Source organism: Notolabrus celidotus, chromosome 5 (genome assembly GCF_009762535.1).
Source record: "Notolabrus celidotus isolate fNotCel1 chromosome 5, fNotCel1.pri, whole genome shotgun sequence".
Lineage (NCBI taxonomy): Eukaryota > Metazoa > Chordata > Actinopteri > Labriformes > Labridae > Notolabrus > Notolabrus celidotus.
Window position 1 is genome coordinate 16,204,353 of NC_048276.1, and position 19,548 is coordinate 16,223,900.

General features: G+C 40.2%; 1 protein-coding gene across 1 annotated transcript in view; it reads left to right on the forward strand.

The window, feature by feature from the left end:
- The first annotated feature begins 8,352 nt into the window (after positions 1–8,352).
- LOC117813091 (roundabout homolog 1-like) overlaps positions 8,353–19,548 on the forward strand; it is a 111,779-nt gene continuing 100,583 nt past the window's right edge. Inside the window, exon 1 of the mRNA XM_034684168.1 lies at positions 8,353–9,219. Within this exon, the coding sequence (XP_034540059.1) occupies positions 9,159–9,219 (61 nt within the window). The 5' untranslated portion in view covers positions 8,353–9,158. The remainder of the gene's footprint in view (positions 9,220–19,548) is intronic.

The window sequence follows — 19,548 nt, forward strand, 5'->3', positions numbered from 1 at the left end:
ACAAAGAAATATGAAATATGCACAGTAAGACATTCTCCAATTTCATCAACAAAAAAACATATTTTCTCTAATTTTCCCAAACAAGCAGCATTCCTCTAGACATTACATTTATCTGATTCACAAAACCAATAATTATCCTCTCCTTCTCATCACTGTCTGCCCATTATTTTCACTTTTTACTCAAGTTTTTGGCATTTTCACAGCGTTGGCTGTTGCTTTGCATTTCTCAGAACAATTAAGTGGAGCAGGGAGTCGGTGGCCGCAGGGTGCCAATGCATCCCAGGAATCTGGCCGTCCATCAGACAGCTCGGATGAGTAGCGAAGCTTTTTGTTCCACAGATGGCTGATCAGTACAACTGACTTCCTATTTCTCTAGCCTGGCGCTGTCACTGCATCTCATCACCATTCCCGCTTGAGAGCAGGGATGTGTTTTATCTTTGTGAGTGTGTGTGTGTGTGTGTGTGTGTGTGTGTGTGTGTGTGTATTTGTTCGGGGAGGTTAGGTTGGGATGTGCAGCAGGTAAAAAGTGAGACTATCCTTGTTGTGTTTGACTTGGATTATGTATGAGCACATGAAATTTTTATGGTGAACTTGAACACAAAATACATTTATGCAGGTTTGCACAAAGCACACAGAGAGAATGTCAGAAATATACTGTATAAGCTGACTAGCGTGTTGGAATATGATAGGGAAAGCAACACTGAAGCTGTAGTAATCTGCATTCCTTGTTTTTGTAGGGATTGGATGAGACTGAAACAGACAGACTCAGAGTTTGGCTACGTGCTGGGTGGGTTTCAGAGGAAAGTCCATCTGTCTTCCTCTATTCTTTGTTGTGGAATTTTACACGGGAACAGGGACATGGTTGTACTTAATGCTCGCCAGCAGAGAAGATGGTGGACAAGGAGTTTGTGTGATTTCACTGGGTGAGAGGAACTGTAAAAAAAATCGTCTTTAGAAACAAACAGTGTGCTTTGGAATTTGTCATACTAATGAGCATGGAATTGCTTTTCTTTAACACATTATTTTATTGACTTTTTAAGAGCAAAAGAGAGCATGAAAACAAATTGTAGCAGATCTAACGGGTTAAACTAATATACAAAGCAGCACGATATGCAGACGTGACGAGACATTATACACAGAGAATCAAAGTATGGATAAGCAACAGGAATGAAAGAGTGCTCAACCCATGCATAGCAGTAAAACACCATGGAGAGAGCACTGCACATTAATGGGGACTGAGGAGGAATGCAAAACAACAGTGCAACAGCCCCTGCATGCTAGGTGTTCTGTGTGCAAACAGCTCATCAAAAATCCTTCAAGGCAAAGCTTAAGTGCTCCTTCTGCAAGACTTATACAAATGTGTTCATTCCCATGGTTAACAGAGGGAGGTCTGGGCTTGATCCATAGAATTGCAGGAATTTTGTTTTTTCCTTTTTTACTAAAAGATGAAGTTTGGCCAAAAGAGAGTCCTGAAGAAAACTCACACCTAAGAGATTCAGCCAAAAGATAGTATGTTTTTCTTTATAAAAAATGGAGTTAAGCTCCTGTAAGACTTTTCCCAGAAATTACCTATCAGAGGACACAGCAAATACAGTGCATGAGACCCTGCCTTCTTTTAAGGCCTTGGAATAGAGGGGGTAAATCCTGGAAAAGAAGGTCAGGAGGTTTTGGGATGTATTCTGTAATCTATGAGCGCTTCTATACTGACCCTCTGTTAGCCTATTGAGCTTAAAAGATTTTCCCAATCGACTCCACTGCATCAAACCAAGCCTCCTCTCACTCTGTCCCTTGGCCTGTCTCCCCATGTGCATTCAATTCTGTCAGAGGTGAATGGGTTGAGAGACTGTAATCTTCCCTTGATGTAGAGTATGAATTATTTATTGCACTGAAATTGTAGCAACAGTTTATAGATTGATTGATTCTAGCAAACGTTCCCCACATTTTTTGGTATCAAATCTGCAAAAGGTCATACAAATATTGTGATATGATGTATTTAGCTTCAAATTGTTCAACAGATGGTGAAAATGATGTCTCCAGAAGTTAGAAAGTCTCACCTGTCTCTTGGTTACAGGTTTGTTGAGGCCTTCTTGAAGGTTAGCTGGGCCTTAGGACACCATGTGGGCTGTACAGTCACCTCTCACGCTCCTTCTCATCAGCCTGATCAACCAGCTGCAGCAGGGCCATGCCATGGACATTACATCAGGTAAGATGTCTTTATTCACCTGGCAGGCGTGACACACATTTTTAATAGTGATTTTTTTATTTTTATGTCTGTCTTGAGGTGCTTTAGTTTTAACATATTGCTCCATTAAACTGAGACAGTGTTATAATAACAAATTAAATGTAACCTGCCATTCAAACATAAGAGGGAAAACCCAGAAGTCATTAAAACGTGCTGCACGCTGCAATCTAACCAAAATTCTGTCACGGTTCAGGGTTGTTCAGTTTGACAAAGATGTGATTCATCTAAAAATGTGAAAAAACAGTATTTCCCTTTGAAGTGGGAGAGGATATTCAACATTAATTCCTTATTTGTTATATGGCAGCAATTCTGAAGTGGTGTACACATTTTCACCAATCCGCATTGAAATTATCTTTGTATGTGCAGTTATGCTGCCCTCTAGTGGCCAAAAGCTTTCAGACACATGACTCCAGATATTTTTGGAGAACTATTCGCAAGAAACGTCCACCTTTTTTTCAGTCACCTTCTTTTGCCTTTATTTGAGCGCAACTTGTTTTTCATTTAAAGACTCTGTGTGTAGATTGATATGTCTGATATGTGTAGAGGTTTTATGTCTATGAGCAATCATTGGAGAGGTACCAAAGCAGTTTTGGTCGTTCAGGGTTGGTGTAATGTCCTAATAGGATTAGGATCAACACACAGTTTCACTATTTATGGTCCCAACACAGCTTTGCCTCACAACTACACAAACTTACTTCTATTTTGGACACCTGGCTGGTCAAACTGGTAATCAGTGAAGTTAAACCAATAGAAACTTCTATACTTTTGAATATAAACACTTTCTAAAACCTACATTACTACTGACAACAAAAGTTAGATATATGACACCGTTACTGCTTAATGGATAAATTACTATGCCATGATATAGTGATGGCACCCCTTGGTGGCTTATTTTAGAATACTATAGATTTTCACGGGTTGCTTTTTTTGTTAAGGTTTGTTTTTGTTCCCTTTGTGTTAATTGTAGTCTTTTCCCCCATGTTACATGTGTTGTGTTCTTTATTCCTTGTGTATGTGTTTTCTCTTGTGTTTCTTCAGGCTCCTGTGTTTCCTGTTTTATTTTTGTAGTTACTACTTCCTGTGTTACTGTTTTAGTTATACTTCCTGTTTTCCCTCCTTTTTGATTGTCTTCACCTGTGCCTCGTTGTACTGACCTGTGTCTTGTTACCCAGTGTGTGTTGTCATGCAACCTCTGTGTTACCTCCCTTCTGGGTCAGTTCATTGATAAGTCTTCCATGAGTGTTACTGCGTGTTCCTGTGTTCTTTTTTTTCTGTGGATTTGTTTTAAGTAAGTTTTTGTTCATTGCTTTTGGTTATTAAAACCTTTTTATTTGAATCTGCTCATGGGCCCTCCCTCCTTTTTTATTCCAACCGTGACATAGATAGCTGTAAGTGGCCTCTAGGCATGGCTTAAATGATGTGGTTGATGGATGTATGCATTTAATGATGACTGTCATGCATTATTTCCAGAATTCAGACTGTTTATCAATAAAACAACGGCTGAGGTTCTCAAATGTGTGTTTAGCTTGCTATAAAGCTAAATTCCCATCAGCCGTCTGCAAGTGGGCTGCACTAGATTTAGTTTCTGCTAACACAGACAAAATCATATTCCTCAAGTGACAAAGAAATTAATGCATTTATCACTTCACCTTTCAGTGACTGCATGATTCGATTTGATTGCATCTCATAATGTTGGTTCTCCTGATAATGTGGCAAGGGAAATCTCTATTACCTTCATGTTTTCATAAAACAATCCAAAACTATCTTTATCTTCCATGAAACATCAACTGAATCTCATTTACTTCGGTTGTTTTTGTACCATGTCAAATAAAGTTCACAAAGTGCTTTGCTGACAAGCCATTTGCTCAGTAGAGCACATTTAGTTTAAGTCTGAACATCAAGTGCTGTCATTTATAATGCTTTTCAGCATCTGCAGTGAGCTGCATTTCACCTTCCTATAATAACGTATGCTTGCAGATGAAATATCTTCTTGAAAGACATTGGTGCTTTATTTTTTTTAGGTTTTTGATAAGTCTTTTCAACCATCCTCAAGAAAATGATTACAATTGCTTCATATGAAAAATACAGAAAAATTTTTCTTTGGAATCAATTGTTCTAAAATAAAAAGCTATATATCATTGCCACTAAGTTTAAGAAAACTGCTAATACAACTATCAACAGCAAAAAAAGAAGAAACTGAACCTTTCTTTGTTCAGCCTACTTCTTTGGCAACCTCCTATACTACTTTAAAAGTAGTATAGGAAGTTGCTGTTTATTAGGCCTGTTATGGAATCAAATGATTATTTTTTTTAACATGGCTTCTCCTTTAAAAAACATTGATGATTGAGTCAGACTTCTTTGCATAGTGGTCTGGTGAGAATTAAACCTAGGCCATCCATGTTTCAAGCAGATGCTTTGATAATTTGTCACTTGAACTGTGTTACTCATTGTCCTGGCGCACAGATGCAGATAAACACAGAGGGAGCCTTGAGGTCATCGTACAAACACCAGCACCTGACCCAGCATCTGAGCAAGACAACAGTTTGGGATACAAAGGTAAGATACAACTACTAAATGGGAGTAATGCAATGAGGCAAAATGCAATAATGAAGTTAAGATGCCAAGCCCTTAATGTGACACATCCATACCATTCTTCAGTGTCATGATTCATGTTGGTACTAAAATCACAACACGTTTGCACATTGACCAAGACAAGGACAGCAGAAGTCTTTTTATTGTGTCATTTGTCCATGTGTCATGGCTCATCTGTTTTATCCAGTTATTTTTCTACTGACTTGCACTGATCTTGTGAAACTGTTTCACAAAAACATCTGAAATAATCCTCGATAAAACCAACAGTGAGGTAACCAGTGCTTCAGGTTGTGCTGATTCTGTGTTTGTCCTTTGGAAGACACAATTTTGAAGCCAATTCCCAGGGAGAGGACTACGTTTCCCCTGTGCTGACAAAGACTCTAATGCCTCTTAATGCCGGTTCAGCAGCTGTAGACCTCAAGCAGAGTGTCCAAAGCCAGCACAGTTCAAGCCACTTACTTTTTGCTTTGACATTTCATTGAAGGAGCTCTGACAAGGATGTAGAACAAATTAAACTGTAAGAAGTTACTCCTCCTCTATATCCTCTCTAATTCTGGGAAATGAAAAAGTACAACTCGTACTTTTTCTGACACCTTAAGAGCATTCTAAGTCAACACACAAAGGATGCCAAAATAATGATGTTTTTGGCCTTTTATCTATAATGTCTCTCTTAAGGAATCTAAATTGAGGCTTTTACTGGCTTCCATCTGATGTGTTTTGTGCAAAGCTAATGGTTGAAAGAAGGATTTTTTTAGCTGCCTGCTTCCCCTCTAAAGATAAGAAGCCTCTTTTTGGTGCTTAAAATCTTTGTGGCCCAGCAGGAAAAGAGACAAAAAAAGATGACAGTGAGATTTTGCAAAAGTTAAAAGGATGTCCAAGTGTGAACCAGTGTAAAGACCATCCGAGCCAATTTGGAAGAGAAGATGCTGCAGAATTGCGAAGGGAGAGCTATTGCATCAGCTTGTTGTGGAAGGCGAATGTGAAGGCTGTCTCTCATTCTCCTTGAACATTATGTCTGACCCTGAGCAGCTGCAGTGATGTGCAGCGAGAGGTGCTGACAAATAGGCAGAGATATAAACGAGTGGAGGGAAATGAAAGAGCCAAAGAGCCGTCACGGATAATAGGAAGCAGGGCGATGGGGGAATCTGCATGGAAAATAAAAGCCAGAATAGGGAAAATAATACAGTGAAAGGCACAGCTGATGGAAATGATATGTTACATTCACAGTCCACTTAGTAGAGTCGTAAAAATCTGCATTGTATGCCTGGTAGCAGGTACGATTAAAATAAAAGAAACTGTATTTTTGTGGACAAAACAGCCACAATTTGAGGCCTGGATAAGGCCAAGTTTGTTGCTCTGTTGAGAGTCCAAATTATTTATTTCATCATAAATATTTTTTGGATCTGGCTTTGTGTTTTCTTGGACATATTTTCTGCTCTGGCTTCGAATCAACTGGAGAGCTACACTGGACTGAAATAAATAAATAAAAATAGGTCTTTGTGCTTGGCACCACTTCCTTGTATTCCTTGCCATTTTTTCTGTGCTGTGTTGCCATGCAGACGTGCACGTCTTTGTGTCCATTTTTCACCATCTGTTCCTGGAAATACTGGTGTTGGCGACGCTTTGGATTGCGCCCAATTATGAGGCGCATGAAAGAATTTACAAACCCTGCCTTTAGCTGTGTGCACTGCACTTGTTATTATGTTGAGGCCCAGTGTCGATAAAGGAAAGCCTCACTGTTGAACCTCTCTATACTCTTGTTATTTATTCTTTGGTGCTACTGTGATGGCAGCTAGTATATTCCTATCAGCGTAATAGGCTAATTATGCATTTTATGACCGGGACCATATTGTCCTGTACAGTACTGTTGTCATTCAGTCTCAGCCAAGAGCGCTGCAAGAGTCATATACAGGGGATGATCTTTTCTTGGAGGAAATACAAAAATGTGAACTGAAAAGACCTGATTGTCACACACACACAATAGCAGTTTGTTTACAAATAATTAAGGCATAGAATACAGCAAAGCAAAAACATACCTCATTGTGATATTGTGTTTCTACAAACATATGTTGAATGGTATGTGCTAAGCCAACGGCGGCATCTGGTAGATGCTCTTAAATGGGGTAAAAAGTAGTTTGCATGTTTTGAAAAAGGCAGAACTGTTCTGCTTTGGGGGACTGTAATTCATCATATTTATCATTTCATAGCAGTTGTTTATGAGCTGGGTTTTTTTCACTTAGCTTTGAGAGCAGGCTCCATTCACCAGCGGTCCACAATCTGCAATTAAAGGATTTGAGGTAAAAGGTCAGGGAGGGCTGAGTGTGTAAACTTTGTTCAGTCTCATTGAGATTTATGGTGGAGGCTTAGATTTAGTATTCTTTGAATGTGTAATTATCGTTCCCTTTGTGCTACTATTTTTGGTTTGGCGTGTTATGGAATTTCAACAGCTTGCATATTGTTATAAAAAACTATGCAGGCTTGGTACTTTGCATATTTGTATGGTTTCATTTAGCCTGGCTGCTTATTCCAGTGGGGCTCTTCAGCATTGGCATGCCTATAGAGGGGTGGCCAGGGGTGGCACCTGTTTGGCCATCCCTGGTGCCACCCCAAAAACTTAACCATGGTTGGGTGTTTGCCTTGTCAGAGGTGGAACTTATGTTACCATCAACTTTTGGGGTTTGGACTGTGCAACAGGCTGCCCATAGACTCATTTGAGCTGTGAATTTTGCCATTTGTGTTTTTTAGGCCTTAGAAAACTCAGATAAAATGCAGAAAAGACACAACTTAACGCCACTTATGCATTAATTGTCTTGAAAAACTGCCAAGTAGAAACCCTTTGCTTTCCCTGATAAATGCCATCACACCACAGAGTGTGCTGTAACCCTGCATCCAGCAGAGGGCGTTGCTAACATCCTCAGAAACAAAAGACATTCCTGAGGTTCCCCTTCTTCAGAGATATACTGTAACTATTAAATATTAATGAAATTTTCCTCATTCAAAATGTATTGTATTTAACAACGATTCAATCAGGCTGTGTGATTATTACTGCAGCATGTAATATGTTAGGGATTAGGTTTCTAATGCACTTAAAATGTCATTTAATTTCCCAGTGGTGTGTTGAGAGGTCAGAGGGTGAAAATCCCATCGATTTTTGTCATTGAAGGAAGAAGCACGATGCAGCAGCTGCAGCAGGGAGCAGCAAGATGAAGGCACACATTATTTCCTAATTGAGAATACTTCACATTTCATACAGACTATGAAAAATCTGGACCAGTCTCTATTGCTTTTAATAAGGATACAGTAAAAGTGCACGTCCCTCTTTAAAGGAGGAAATATGAATCATTCATTAAGGTTAAAAAATGAACACTTTCAAATGTAGACACACTTTAGAATATTAATGCGTGGTTTGGGAATTCTCACAGCTCATAAAAGGCTTTTTAAAAAACACATTTAAAAATGATGGACACTTTAAACAAAGCCTTTAACTGGTGAGGAAAACTGGATCTGTTGCAGGATTTAGTCTATGCAGGCTTCTGCCATCCAGAAACCTCAATTCTGCTTTAATTAGAGGTCTTAAGGAGCTTATGTTGGATATTTACACTTACACATTCATTTTGCGTAGTTTTGCAGTAGTTTTGATGTTTTTCCAACATTTATCAGGCAGCAGATCTTCTTTTACAAGGGGCTTCAGAATGCAAAGCCAAGTGGAGCCTCGTGCTGTGAATGGATCCTTATGCGGTTAAATGGTGCCTGACTCGAAGGAATCTCCTCTGCACAACAGAAAAAGCCTCTGACTGGAGAGGAAAACCAAACCATCAGTGTGCTCAGAGACGCGCGGCGCCTCATCCAACCAGCGCCAGTCCCACCAAACCGGGCTAAAACTACACATTTAAACCATTAAAGTGAAAGCAACTAGACACTTCTGCTCTGTGGATTCTTGCTCTCCTCTCAGCCGCTGAAACTCCTCCTGAAGTGGGACTATTAGCGGATCTGATCACCGATGAATTCCGCGAAGTTATCAGCGTTTGGAAGTGAGGAGTCAGAGCGGAGTGGAGAGAATTCAATTGCTGTGGAGTGGATTACTTCTCGAGTTTACCCGCAACGATGTCTGCGACTGATTTGAACTTTGATTCTAACAGAAATTCACTTTCTGAGGAGCGGTGCTGATCGGTATTAACTGTGTTACTTTGGAGTTCAGGAACTCTCCTCCACCCGGACCTGGACCCCATCCCCGGCTCTGCAGCAGAAGTTGTGGTTTAGATGAAATAGACAACACAGAAAAGCGCATTCTAACTGGATTGTCACCGTTTTCAGCTGCTCTTGAATGATGCCTGCCTGTTTCACGGGGATTTACTGTCTACTGGCATTTCTGCACATTTGTTCAGGTATGAGTTACTAACAGATATCCTCACTGGAAGTTTCAAATGAAAGCTTACGTCTCAGAGACAACTGATGTAGAAAGAAATGCTGGGAAAAGGAGAGTAGTAAAAAGAGGGGATGATGAATTTGCTAAGTTTGGTCTGTCATGGCACCATACGGATACTTCGGTCATCTTCTCTCCGTGTATCTGAATGTGGCCCCTGGCCGGCTGCTGAAAGTGACCCATCTATGTCATACACTTAATGAAAAGGTCCTCTACAGGCAGCTTATCACACTGATGGGAATTTATAACTATAACAAAGGGGGAAAAAAGTAGAGACAGAGCCAGGTTTATGAGAGACTTTGTTGTTATATGAATGTGATAAAATCTGTTTGCTTAAAAGCATTTTATGAGTCATGATAGGACACTAGAGATTATCATACAGTCTTCAGTGGTGCATCCATCACACGAGTTGCCGGTTAATGAGGATCAGGGGAGCTTCAGATGGACTGTGCCTTTGCAGCAGTCAGGCCAGTGAGCTGATGTGATTTTTAAAGGATAGGAAAGGTGTCTCCATGCACTCACAATGTCAGATGTGGTGATTATTCTGCTCACATTTGTATTTAGTAACTCAGCTCGAATGAGAGAAGTGCTGGGACATCAGCCATTGTCTAATATATTGTTGACTGGGTGAGATTTGAGACACTAAAGGGAAGCTTTGGATTTTAAACTGTGGTGCTAAACATTGGTACTGTTTCTGTTGGCGGGTCAAGGCTCATTAAGTGGATATGACCCATCATAACATTGATATAGCACTGCTATTGTTTGTTGAAGTCAGGTGGTACCTCTAGAGATGGCAGTTTTTGTTGGAGGGCTTGAAACATACTCATTAGTCCACTGAGAATGAAAATAGAATCATACAAAATATGCATCACTGTCATTTAAAGATTGAACTTGTAGCTTCAGACTAGATAATGTTCACATTATTAACTTTTCCACCTATGGTTTGACACAAGCTCATTGTGCCTGGATGGTTTTGGGAGGCTACAGAGGAGGAATTTATAGCCCACAGAAATACATTAAGCTGAATACCAGAAATAGCAGGACACCAAATACAGAATAATGACTACAATATCTATTTATGGTCTTTGACACATTTTGGGCTACTTGGAGGCTTTGTGGCTAGACAAAGCTCAAGCCTGAGAAAGGATTAATACAAAAGTGTAATATTTGTTATAATATTCATCAGTAATCTTATAAAGTCTTGACATATGTCCTCTTGGAGCTACAGGCCAAAGCACTTAAGAATCTGACAATGTTTATAAAATTTAAAAGCCCCACAGATCCCTCCTGGCGCCAGTCTTGCTCACTCTGTAAGACAAAGACAGCTGTCAGTAACATTAGCAGTGACCACAGACAGAAAAAAAGACAATATGTTTTTAGCACCAGAGCTGTTTTTTGTCCATAAGTGTCTGACACTGAGTGATGGCTTTATTTAGTGCTGGACTTCCTCTCTCTGACTGTACCATGGCAGATGTTTTTTATTCTTATTAGTAGAGCTGAAATGACTCTGCCCACTTCGGCATACATGTGGGTTTATTGTTATTCTTGGGCGTGACAACATGACTTGTAATTAACATATTATTGTAAGTTTCATTTATGTAACACATTCCAAACCAAACATAACACTCCAAATGCTCTTTCCAGCTCCCTTGTCTGTAGCAGAAGCAGCACACTGTGAACATGTGGGCACAATACAGCCTTTTACCAGCTCTTTTCTTCAATTTCTGTGGTGACTCCAATAAGGAAACATGCTAAGCCTTGTCTACCCAACATCAAGAGCACAAAAATGTGTATGACACCAATTTTCCAGTTCGTTTTCTCTTGATTTCCAAACTGACAAACTCTGTTACCGCACAATCCATGGAGTTTTAAGACTACTCTGGGAGAGTTATGCCAGAATCAGATGTGTTTTGCTGTTGTGTGGATATTAAGAAAGGTTGTCTGATCCTTTTACAAGATGGGAACAAGTTTAGTTGCTTTGAAATCTGCAGGGAGTCACCTTTCCATTATGATTCTTTTATAGATCTCAGGTCTCTAATGGCCAATGTAGACATAAAGGCTCATACTTACTTTTTATTGCTCCTAACTATTGCTTTATTCACTTGAGGAGCCATTATATGAAGTTAACACCTTACTGGAAGCCCAGACACAAAGGGTATTTATTTAATGGTCTCAACCAGTGAACAATGGGAGCCTATTCTCTCTTATTCTTTGGCTCATGAACCAACATTCTGACAATCTGTCACTGATTGGCCCTGTACTGCATATTTTTAGCCAAAGTATAAGAGTTAAGAGAAGTATGTAGTAAAATATACAAGGCCCTGTTTGTACCATCAAGCTAAGTGTGTTTACCATATCCCTTTATTCCACCATAGATTAAAGGATTTCTCTACATTATAGCTAGGAAAGCTGCCAGACTCTCCTTGAAAATGATCCATGCTTTGCAAATTGCAATTAAAATGATTTTCATGTTTTTTCCATCCTACTTTATTTTAATGTACACTCATACATTCCCTTCTATGGTATCATGACTGCAGCATTAGAACGTCCATCATTTAAGCACCAGGCTCTTGAAGCTCTTAAGTGTCTTCATGGTACTCAGAACTAAAAGAAACCTGCAACTCCGCTTTGCTGAGAGTTTAATATCTGCATAATAAACCTGCCAGCGGTAATTGGATGATACATAATAATCTAAATGATGGCCATTAAAAGCATATGCTTGTGTCGAGATGGCTTTGTCCCTTTCATCCCACTGATTTAAATTATGCGTCCCCGGAGTGTTGCTGTGTCTCTCCTCGCTATTTTACCTGCTTTGTTTGACAGCCAGTAAACACTGCCTAAAAAATAGAAAAAAATGAAAATAACAGAATGGCTCATGCTGTTATTCTCTGTAAACAAAGTTGTCTTACAGTTCCTTTTCTCACAGAGCAAAGGATCTCACTGCAAAGTCATCCCTATCAGTTTCTTATGGACTGATAGTTTTAATATCTTCATAATAACCATACTAGCTAAGCTAATAAAGGCTAATTACTTTAGCAATAAGCGACAAGGTCCTGAGAGTCTTATTTTACCTTTATAGACCCTCTCCTCCCTGTGTTATCTGTGCAGCAGTAACTACAAGAGGGACTCAGAGACCTGCAGCCTAATTCCATCACTGGTGTGTGCACCAAAACCCTCAGGGACCAGTTTGACTGAAACATCTGGCCAGCCTAGCTGGAGTTAGCTGCACAGAGGTCAGAGGTCACATGTACTTACTCATGCTGCTGTGGCGACTGACACTCACGGCTGCAAGAGGTTGACTGTTGTGACCCAAAATAGTGCGCGGCACTTGTAACAGAATGCTGGACTTTAAGTAATGATGGCATGATTGGGGGAAGGTTGGCCTGCTGTGCCATCCCCTGAGCTAACAAGACTCCCTATCGTCTTTGTGGTGGTGACAGTGATGAGCTGAATCCCACTGCTAATGAGGACCTCCTCGCCATGGATGATGGGGCTGATAGGACATCTTTGTAAATGCTGACAAGATTTTCCTTGTTTGTTGAGGAAAATGTCAGACTCCTTTTGTTCTTCCTTTGGAATACTGCAGCTAACAGACTAAACGTCAGGCCAAACCGTCTTCAATACTTGTTTATTTGTTGCATGCCAACATGTTGGTCTGGAATAAAAAATGTGCTCAAGGTGTGGCTCCTCACTGCTTCACTGCTTCACAGACTGAGGGTCTGTCGAAACAACTCAGTTTTTAAAGGAATGTGCCTTGGTTACAAGCTAACTTAAGAGATGTTCCTCCATCAAACCTAGTTTTAGTTTTATGACTAGTGCTCATAATCTTTTGTTTACTTTTTGATAGGGTTAAGTCAGACAAAGACCTTCAACCTTCAACCTTGAAGCCTTTGGAAATTTTAGGGATGAGTAGGGATGTTCCAAAGTGACTGATTTCCTTGTTGTTTATTGGAAATTTAAATCCTGACCAACAGACTGGTCTTAAGGTAAGAAAACACTCAGTGAACAGTCAAAATTGAGCTCAATTAAAATGGCTAAACATGAGATAACAGAGTCTGCTGGTTAACAGTGTTAGATTGGTGAGCCAAGTGTTATAGGGGTGCAGCTTGCTCGGCTGGAAGTGAAGCTTCCACAAAAGTTCTTTCCCCTGGTGGCTGGCTGCAGTATAGGTCAAAAACTCTGTCTCCCCCATTCATTTGAATGGGGCTGCAGTCAAACTTTGAAAAATAAATACATGTATGAATGTTTCTCACATCCGTATGCTGTGGTGATATGTAGTTATTATTTGACTGCTCTGTGCTCAATGCCTCTTTTTTCTGAAAAGTTATCAGAGGTTAAAAAAACGGGGTTTCACTTCAGGGTTTGCTTTGATTGACAGCTGCTGTAGAGGGAAACTCCATAGGAACGGGATATTTTGGCTTCAAAATCGTTCAATTGGGAAAGGTGGATCGACGCTGTCCATTTTAAATACAGTCTATGAGTGTTACTAACATTAGCAGAACTAGCACCACAAGGTCTACATACTTTTGTTGGTTACCACATTGTTCCTGTCGAGTGGTTAGGACAATTTGCTGTTGGGACAATTTCAAACGACAGTGTCGGCGTGGCAGATCTCTTTTTGATCAACATCTGCTTGGCTAATCGTCACACAGTGAATGATACATTTAGTGTTGTGAAGTTACGATTGTTCTTTTTAAGTTGGCAGACTTGGAGACAGAAGCAAAAGCTCTGCTGTCTGAATTCTTTTTTTTTTTTTATTAGTCTTGGAGCCCCAGAACACTTTGCTTTTATATCACAGGTAGCAGCTACCATACACATGCAAAGTTAGCTGTGATTCAATGCTAAATGATGGCTATGCAGTGTCAGCTAATGCTATGCTATTATGTTGCTGAACTTTCTGTGGCGACACTGCAGCCAAAAGTAGATCTTCAATGTCAAAAACCAAACTGCTGCTAAATCAATCAGCAGGATTCAGTTATTACTTGAGACTTTGCAAATGTCAGCCCTTGTAAGCATCATCCTAAGATGATGCTAAAATTGACTTTAAATAGACAAGAATTGTTGCTACATTATGGATTTCAAACAGCACATTTTGTAAAATTACCCCCCCCCCCCCCCCCCCCCCCCCCCCACTCAAACCTTAAATCAGAAAGTCACAGACTGTGATCACAATTTTTTAAATTTGGATTCGGATGCTAACTATGATGTTCATGAGACCCTGAAGAGTCATAGTAAGGCTTTTATGGATTTGCATTGCCAGTGGTTTTGCAAGACTTGCTCATTGTCCTTCATGATACCAACAGAACCCAACCTTGTTAAAAAGAAAGAGGCCTTGCCAGACAAACATTACTTGTCTCAGGTGCCTTTGGGGTCATCATTACCTGAAATTTGCTCATAAGAACCAGCAGAATAACTGAGCATGTATCCCTCTTGTCTCTCAATCCCCTGCAGACGTTGCTGCAATTGTTTGTTTCTCACTGAATGTGCATAAATGCATATGTAATGGTGTTAGTGTGCGCTTTGTTTTTTCTAATGTGTGTCTTCCGTTTGTGTGCTGAAAGCTGTGATTTATGATTGCTTCTCTTGTTTACTCGCCTGTTTCCTGTGTTGCTGCGAGGCCGAGTGTTGGTTGCCAACCCCGGGGTGAGGGAAGCTACTGAGAGCTTTAACAAGTGCCTGTAGGCCTGGAGTTCACAGGTCAACACACCTTCTCACAGGCACGCACACACTTCCACACACATTTTTGAGAAGAAATTGATTTCTGTCTGACCCACAAAGCAAGCAGGTCCCTTGCCCGAAGGATTCTTTCACACCTCTACTACTTCTGTCAACCTCGTACACTTTTCTGTGAAAAGAAAATCTTTTCTTCCCTCGGCTGTCGCAGTTCAAACACATAAGCTCTTATTAAAGCACAGTACTGTCTTCATTAGGCACAATTACAACTCAAGCATTCAGGATTGAAGCGTGAAGCTGAGCATTAACTTAAAATATCAGACATGACTTTTCATGGTCACTGCCACCTTAATAATGTATTAAATCATCCTGACCTAATGTGAAACCAACCGAATTATCCTGCCACTTGAAGATTTTGATTTTAAGGTGAATAAAAAAGTGTCTGAATCTGATGTGTCACAGATCATACATAGAAGCAAAATTCAAGTTAAAGACTAGTGCCTAAAATGGCTTTAGTCATTCATTTGTAATGTTAAATTGATGGATTTATTCTTTGTAGCGTCTTGTATTTTTCTGTAGAGATAATGCAAAAGGGTTTTTGCAAAAGTATGGTGCAGTTGCAAGCGGTACCCTCCGGTCTCAAATTATGTAGCCCATGCGGAAGTGTCATAAACTGCAATACATTGAGAATCCGCTTGAGGCTGGCTGCAGAAACACCGGAAATCACATAGAAACCAATTAAAAAAAAGACGATCTTTGCAGCATTAATAATAATGTTTACAGCCTGGTTCAAAAACGGTTTGGCTCTACGTAGCTTATCTCTCTACCGGCACACACTGTACGGAGACCAATTTTTTTCTAACGCAACGGTTCAGAAGATATTAAGATTACAAGTTTTTGCCCAAATAAGGACATGACTGACTTGACTCCCTGTCGGGAACACATAGCTTTTGGCTAAGAGGCTCAAACTCCGCCCCTTTACGTCACACTCTGCCTGGTTGAGTTCCGTATTTCCAATATCTCTGAAGCCGCCAATTTGCTTCAAAACAGCGCTCAGGAACAGATGGGTGACGTCACGGATACTACGTCCATATTTTATACAGTCTATGGGCAGTTGTAGTTCTTTATGGTGGGTAGCCATACCACTGTGTATGGCTACTACAGCAGCACAAGACTCGTTGGAGTAGATGACAAATAAACCTCAACCTGCACCCAAAAGAGTTTCTTGTAATTTGGGTGTCTTTTTGATTTGGAATTTCTTCAAAAAAGACAGGGTGTTTGTGGACACTCTGATCCCACACACTGCTCTCTGTCCCTGCACCAGCTTTAGATTTAATGGCATATTGATGGCAGATGTTGGACCTTTTGGATGTTTTGTTTATTAGTTCATCTGGCTGCCTTTTCACTGTTCATCAAGTTTACTTGTTCTTTCTTGTACATTTGTTGCATGATTCTGGTCACAGACTGTTTCTCCTGTTTCCTATGATCCTTTTTGGAGTATGATGCCAAAGAACAGATGAACACTAAAGGAGAAGATCAGTTTGACTGATACGTTGTTTTTTCTCTCTTTAAGTTTTCTATATATATTTGCAATACAATCCTTAATGTGAACTTTTTTGGCCATGAGGGGGAAGTCTGATATTGTGACAGCCCTTGTTGCTGTATGTCCTCTTAAAAAATAGAATCCTGAATGGTAAACCATGCTCATCTGGACAGACAAGCTTCTAAACTAAGAAATTCCCTCGGGTTTGTGGTTTTTTTCTGCACCGTTTGAACTCCTTTGGCCTTAGTTTCTTGTTCTGAGGTCAGTGTCCAGCGATGGCACTTTGGATAATTGCTTCTGCAAAGTTTTGAAAGGAAAAGTGCAGACATTTAAACATGTTAAAATGTGTTTTTATGTCAATCAAGGCAGGCTTAGACTGGCAGATTTTTTCCCTTTGTTAGACAAACTAACATTGAAAAATATGTGTAACCCATTTCACATCTTGTCCATCTGTGCTGGAAATGATTGAAATTCTGCAGTGGTATCCTTCAGTGTGACGCTGAACTGTATTCCTCAAGGACCCGGGGTTTGGGAGTAATTGGAAGAATTAATATTTGGAAAGAAGAGCTTTAAAGGTCATGGTAATAGCATGACCCAAGAAATGCTTCTCAAGGTTACCTCCGAGTGAGTCATCTCTGCAGCCAGGGGGCTAATAATCAATACAATCAATTTGCTCCAAGTGATTAGATATGGTGCAGAATCACTTGTAAGAACTGTCTACATTCTCAGTTCAAATGGCTGCTCAAGCATTCAGCTGCTTTGGTTTTGTGATTTCAGATGATTTGTTTTAATTCTAACATTTGATTTATTCTGACAGCCTTGATCAGTAAATATCTAAACCCAGCCTTTACTCCGCTGATGAATTCCCAGTAATTCCTCAGTGGTGATGAAGAGAACAGGTGGATCAGCAGGCCAGTGAGAGCCCTCAGGACTGACCTTGTTATTACAGGGAGAGGACCTAATGTTACCTTCATTAAGCTGAGGCTAACGCTGGAATTCAGTCTCTCAAAGCATCTCAAGTATTTGATGTGCAGGCTCATTAGCTAGCGGGGGAGCCAATGGGAGATGTTTGTATTATGCAGGGATCGGATGATGTTGTACATGCTTTGAATGAAGATTGAGAGGGAGACTGAGGCCAAAGAAAATACCTTTAGTTTGTGGCATTTTTTGGTTTATTCCTAGTATCCAAGGCAAGTAACTCTCTTTCGGCACAAGACAAATTGCAATCCTGTCAGAGATTCTGTTTTCTGCACCTGAAAAGAGATTTTACATATAGTAAAAGTAAAACATACAGTAAGCCACTGTACTCCACTTTATTCAACAGTTTGGTCCAACTGAATAATTTGATTGTACAAGAGGTCTCCCGTAAAGTCTGATAGAAATTATAACAGCACTGAGACTTACACCTTATGTGCCACTCTGCCTCAAGTCTTCCAAACAGGCGACTGCTAATTTAAGTGGCATAATTAAGGTTGCAGCTAACTGCTGTGTTTTGATCATAGCAAACTTTGCACCACAAAGATGGACGTACTTCCTCAAATAACATTTGAACTATACCAAAAATGAATGTAATAGGTAGAGATCAAATACATTGTTAAATGATGGGCAACATAAAAGCTCCACAAAAGTGAAACCCAAAATATTTTGAGCCCCCCCCCTACTGACTGGCTGTTATAGGTCATATATCCTGCCCTCAACAGATGGCATGTGGGTCAAACTGTGAGACAGAGGTACACATAAAATATTGCAAAACAACAGTATTCATAATTACACGAGAGAAATCATTCTGATTTACCTTTGAATGTTCTTTTTTCTGAGATATTTAGTTCAAAATAGTTATTTGATACTTAAAAGGGGCGTGTGCACTGGGTTAGCAGAGCTGATGAGAAACTGTAAAAGAAAATGTAATGAACATTTAAGTTTACTTCTCCCCTACGCAACAGGGGCTGACACGGACATGAGCACTACATACTAGTGCGTCGATGTGTCCGTGTCGCGCAGCAATTCTGTAGTGTTGTAAATGTGGGAATTATAAGCCGCCGAGAGGATCAATCACAGGGTTTGCGGTCTGCGTCAATTCTACGTGCAGTTAGATTTTGGAGGAGGTGCACGTCAGCTACGTGCGTAGGCCTCTGCATAGATACAGGAGCTACGCTGCCTCCACCAGCTGATCCCTACTGTGACTCGGGCTATCAAAACGTCCCAAACGCAAGATGTCAGCACCCATTGCAAGGTGTATTTTGGCATCAATTTTGTACAGTGGGAGGAGGTGGAGGCGTGATATTACATATTGCCAATGGTAAATACGCAAGTGTGTGGGAAAATGTGTACGTGATGCTTGGTAGCAGTCCAGTTCTATTTAAGTTGCAAAACTGGCTTTGTGCATGGAGCCAAATGACTGATTAATCCAACATGAAATAATCATCTGTGACGACGGTTTACTAATATGTGCTGCTTGTAGAACTGTAGAAGTTGTGCTGTTTACTAAATATAAGCTCAACTGTGTAATCTCAACCCAGTCATATCCATGCTGATATTTGGTATAATAATTTCTTCCTCGCAGGCTATTGCTTGAGAACAGCCATCATTAAATTATTGTATATACTTTTTAATGTTTTTTGCCTGTGCACTATCCTGATGTCTCACTGACCATTTTGCATCTTGAATTGCGTTCTCCTCATTGGTCAAGAATCTTTGAATTTTCCATCTGCTTATTAACACTTAACTTTGTGAAAATATGGCTGAAACTTTCAGTCCAAAAAGAAAAAAGAAATGAAGCATGCTGGATCCAGGCTACGCTTCTTATATTTCATTACTGCTGTGCCTTGCTGGATTACAATGCAGCCGTAGGCCTTCTTTTGGAAGTTCATATAACTGAGGGTTGGAGAGTGGAGGAGAGTGGCATGATAGCCAATAACATGTTTGAAAAAACTTGCCTCAGGTTAATGAGGGAGTAGGATGGAAAGAAAGTGCGGATAGGGATATTGCCAGGATGTTGATGGGAGCGCTGTGACATCTGCAGTCTTCAGTGGCTATGTTATGAAATATAGTAATTAACTCATGTTGGGAATCTGT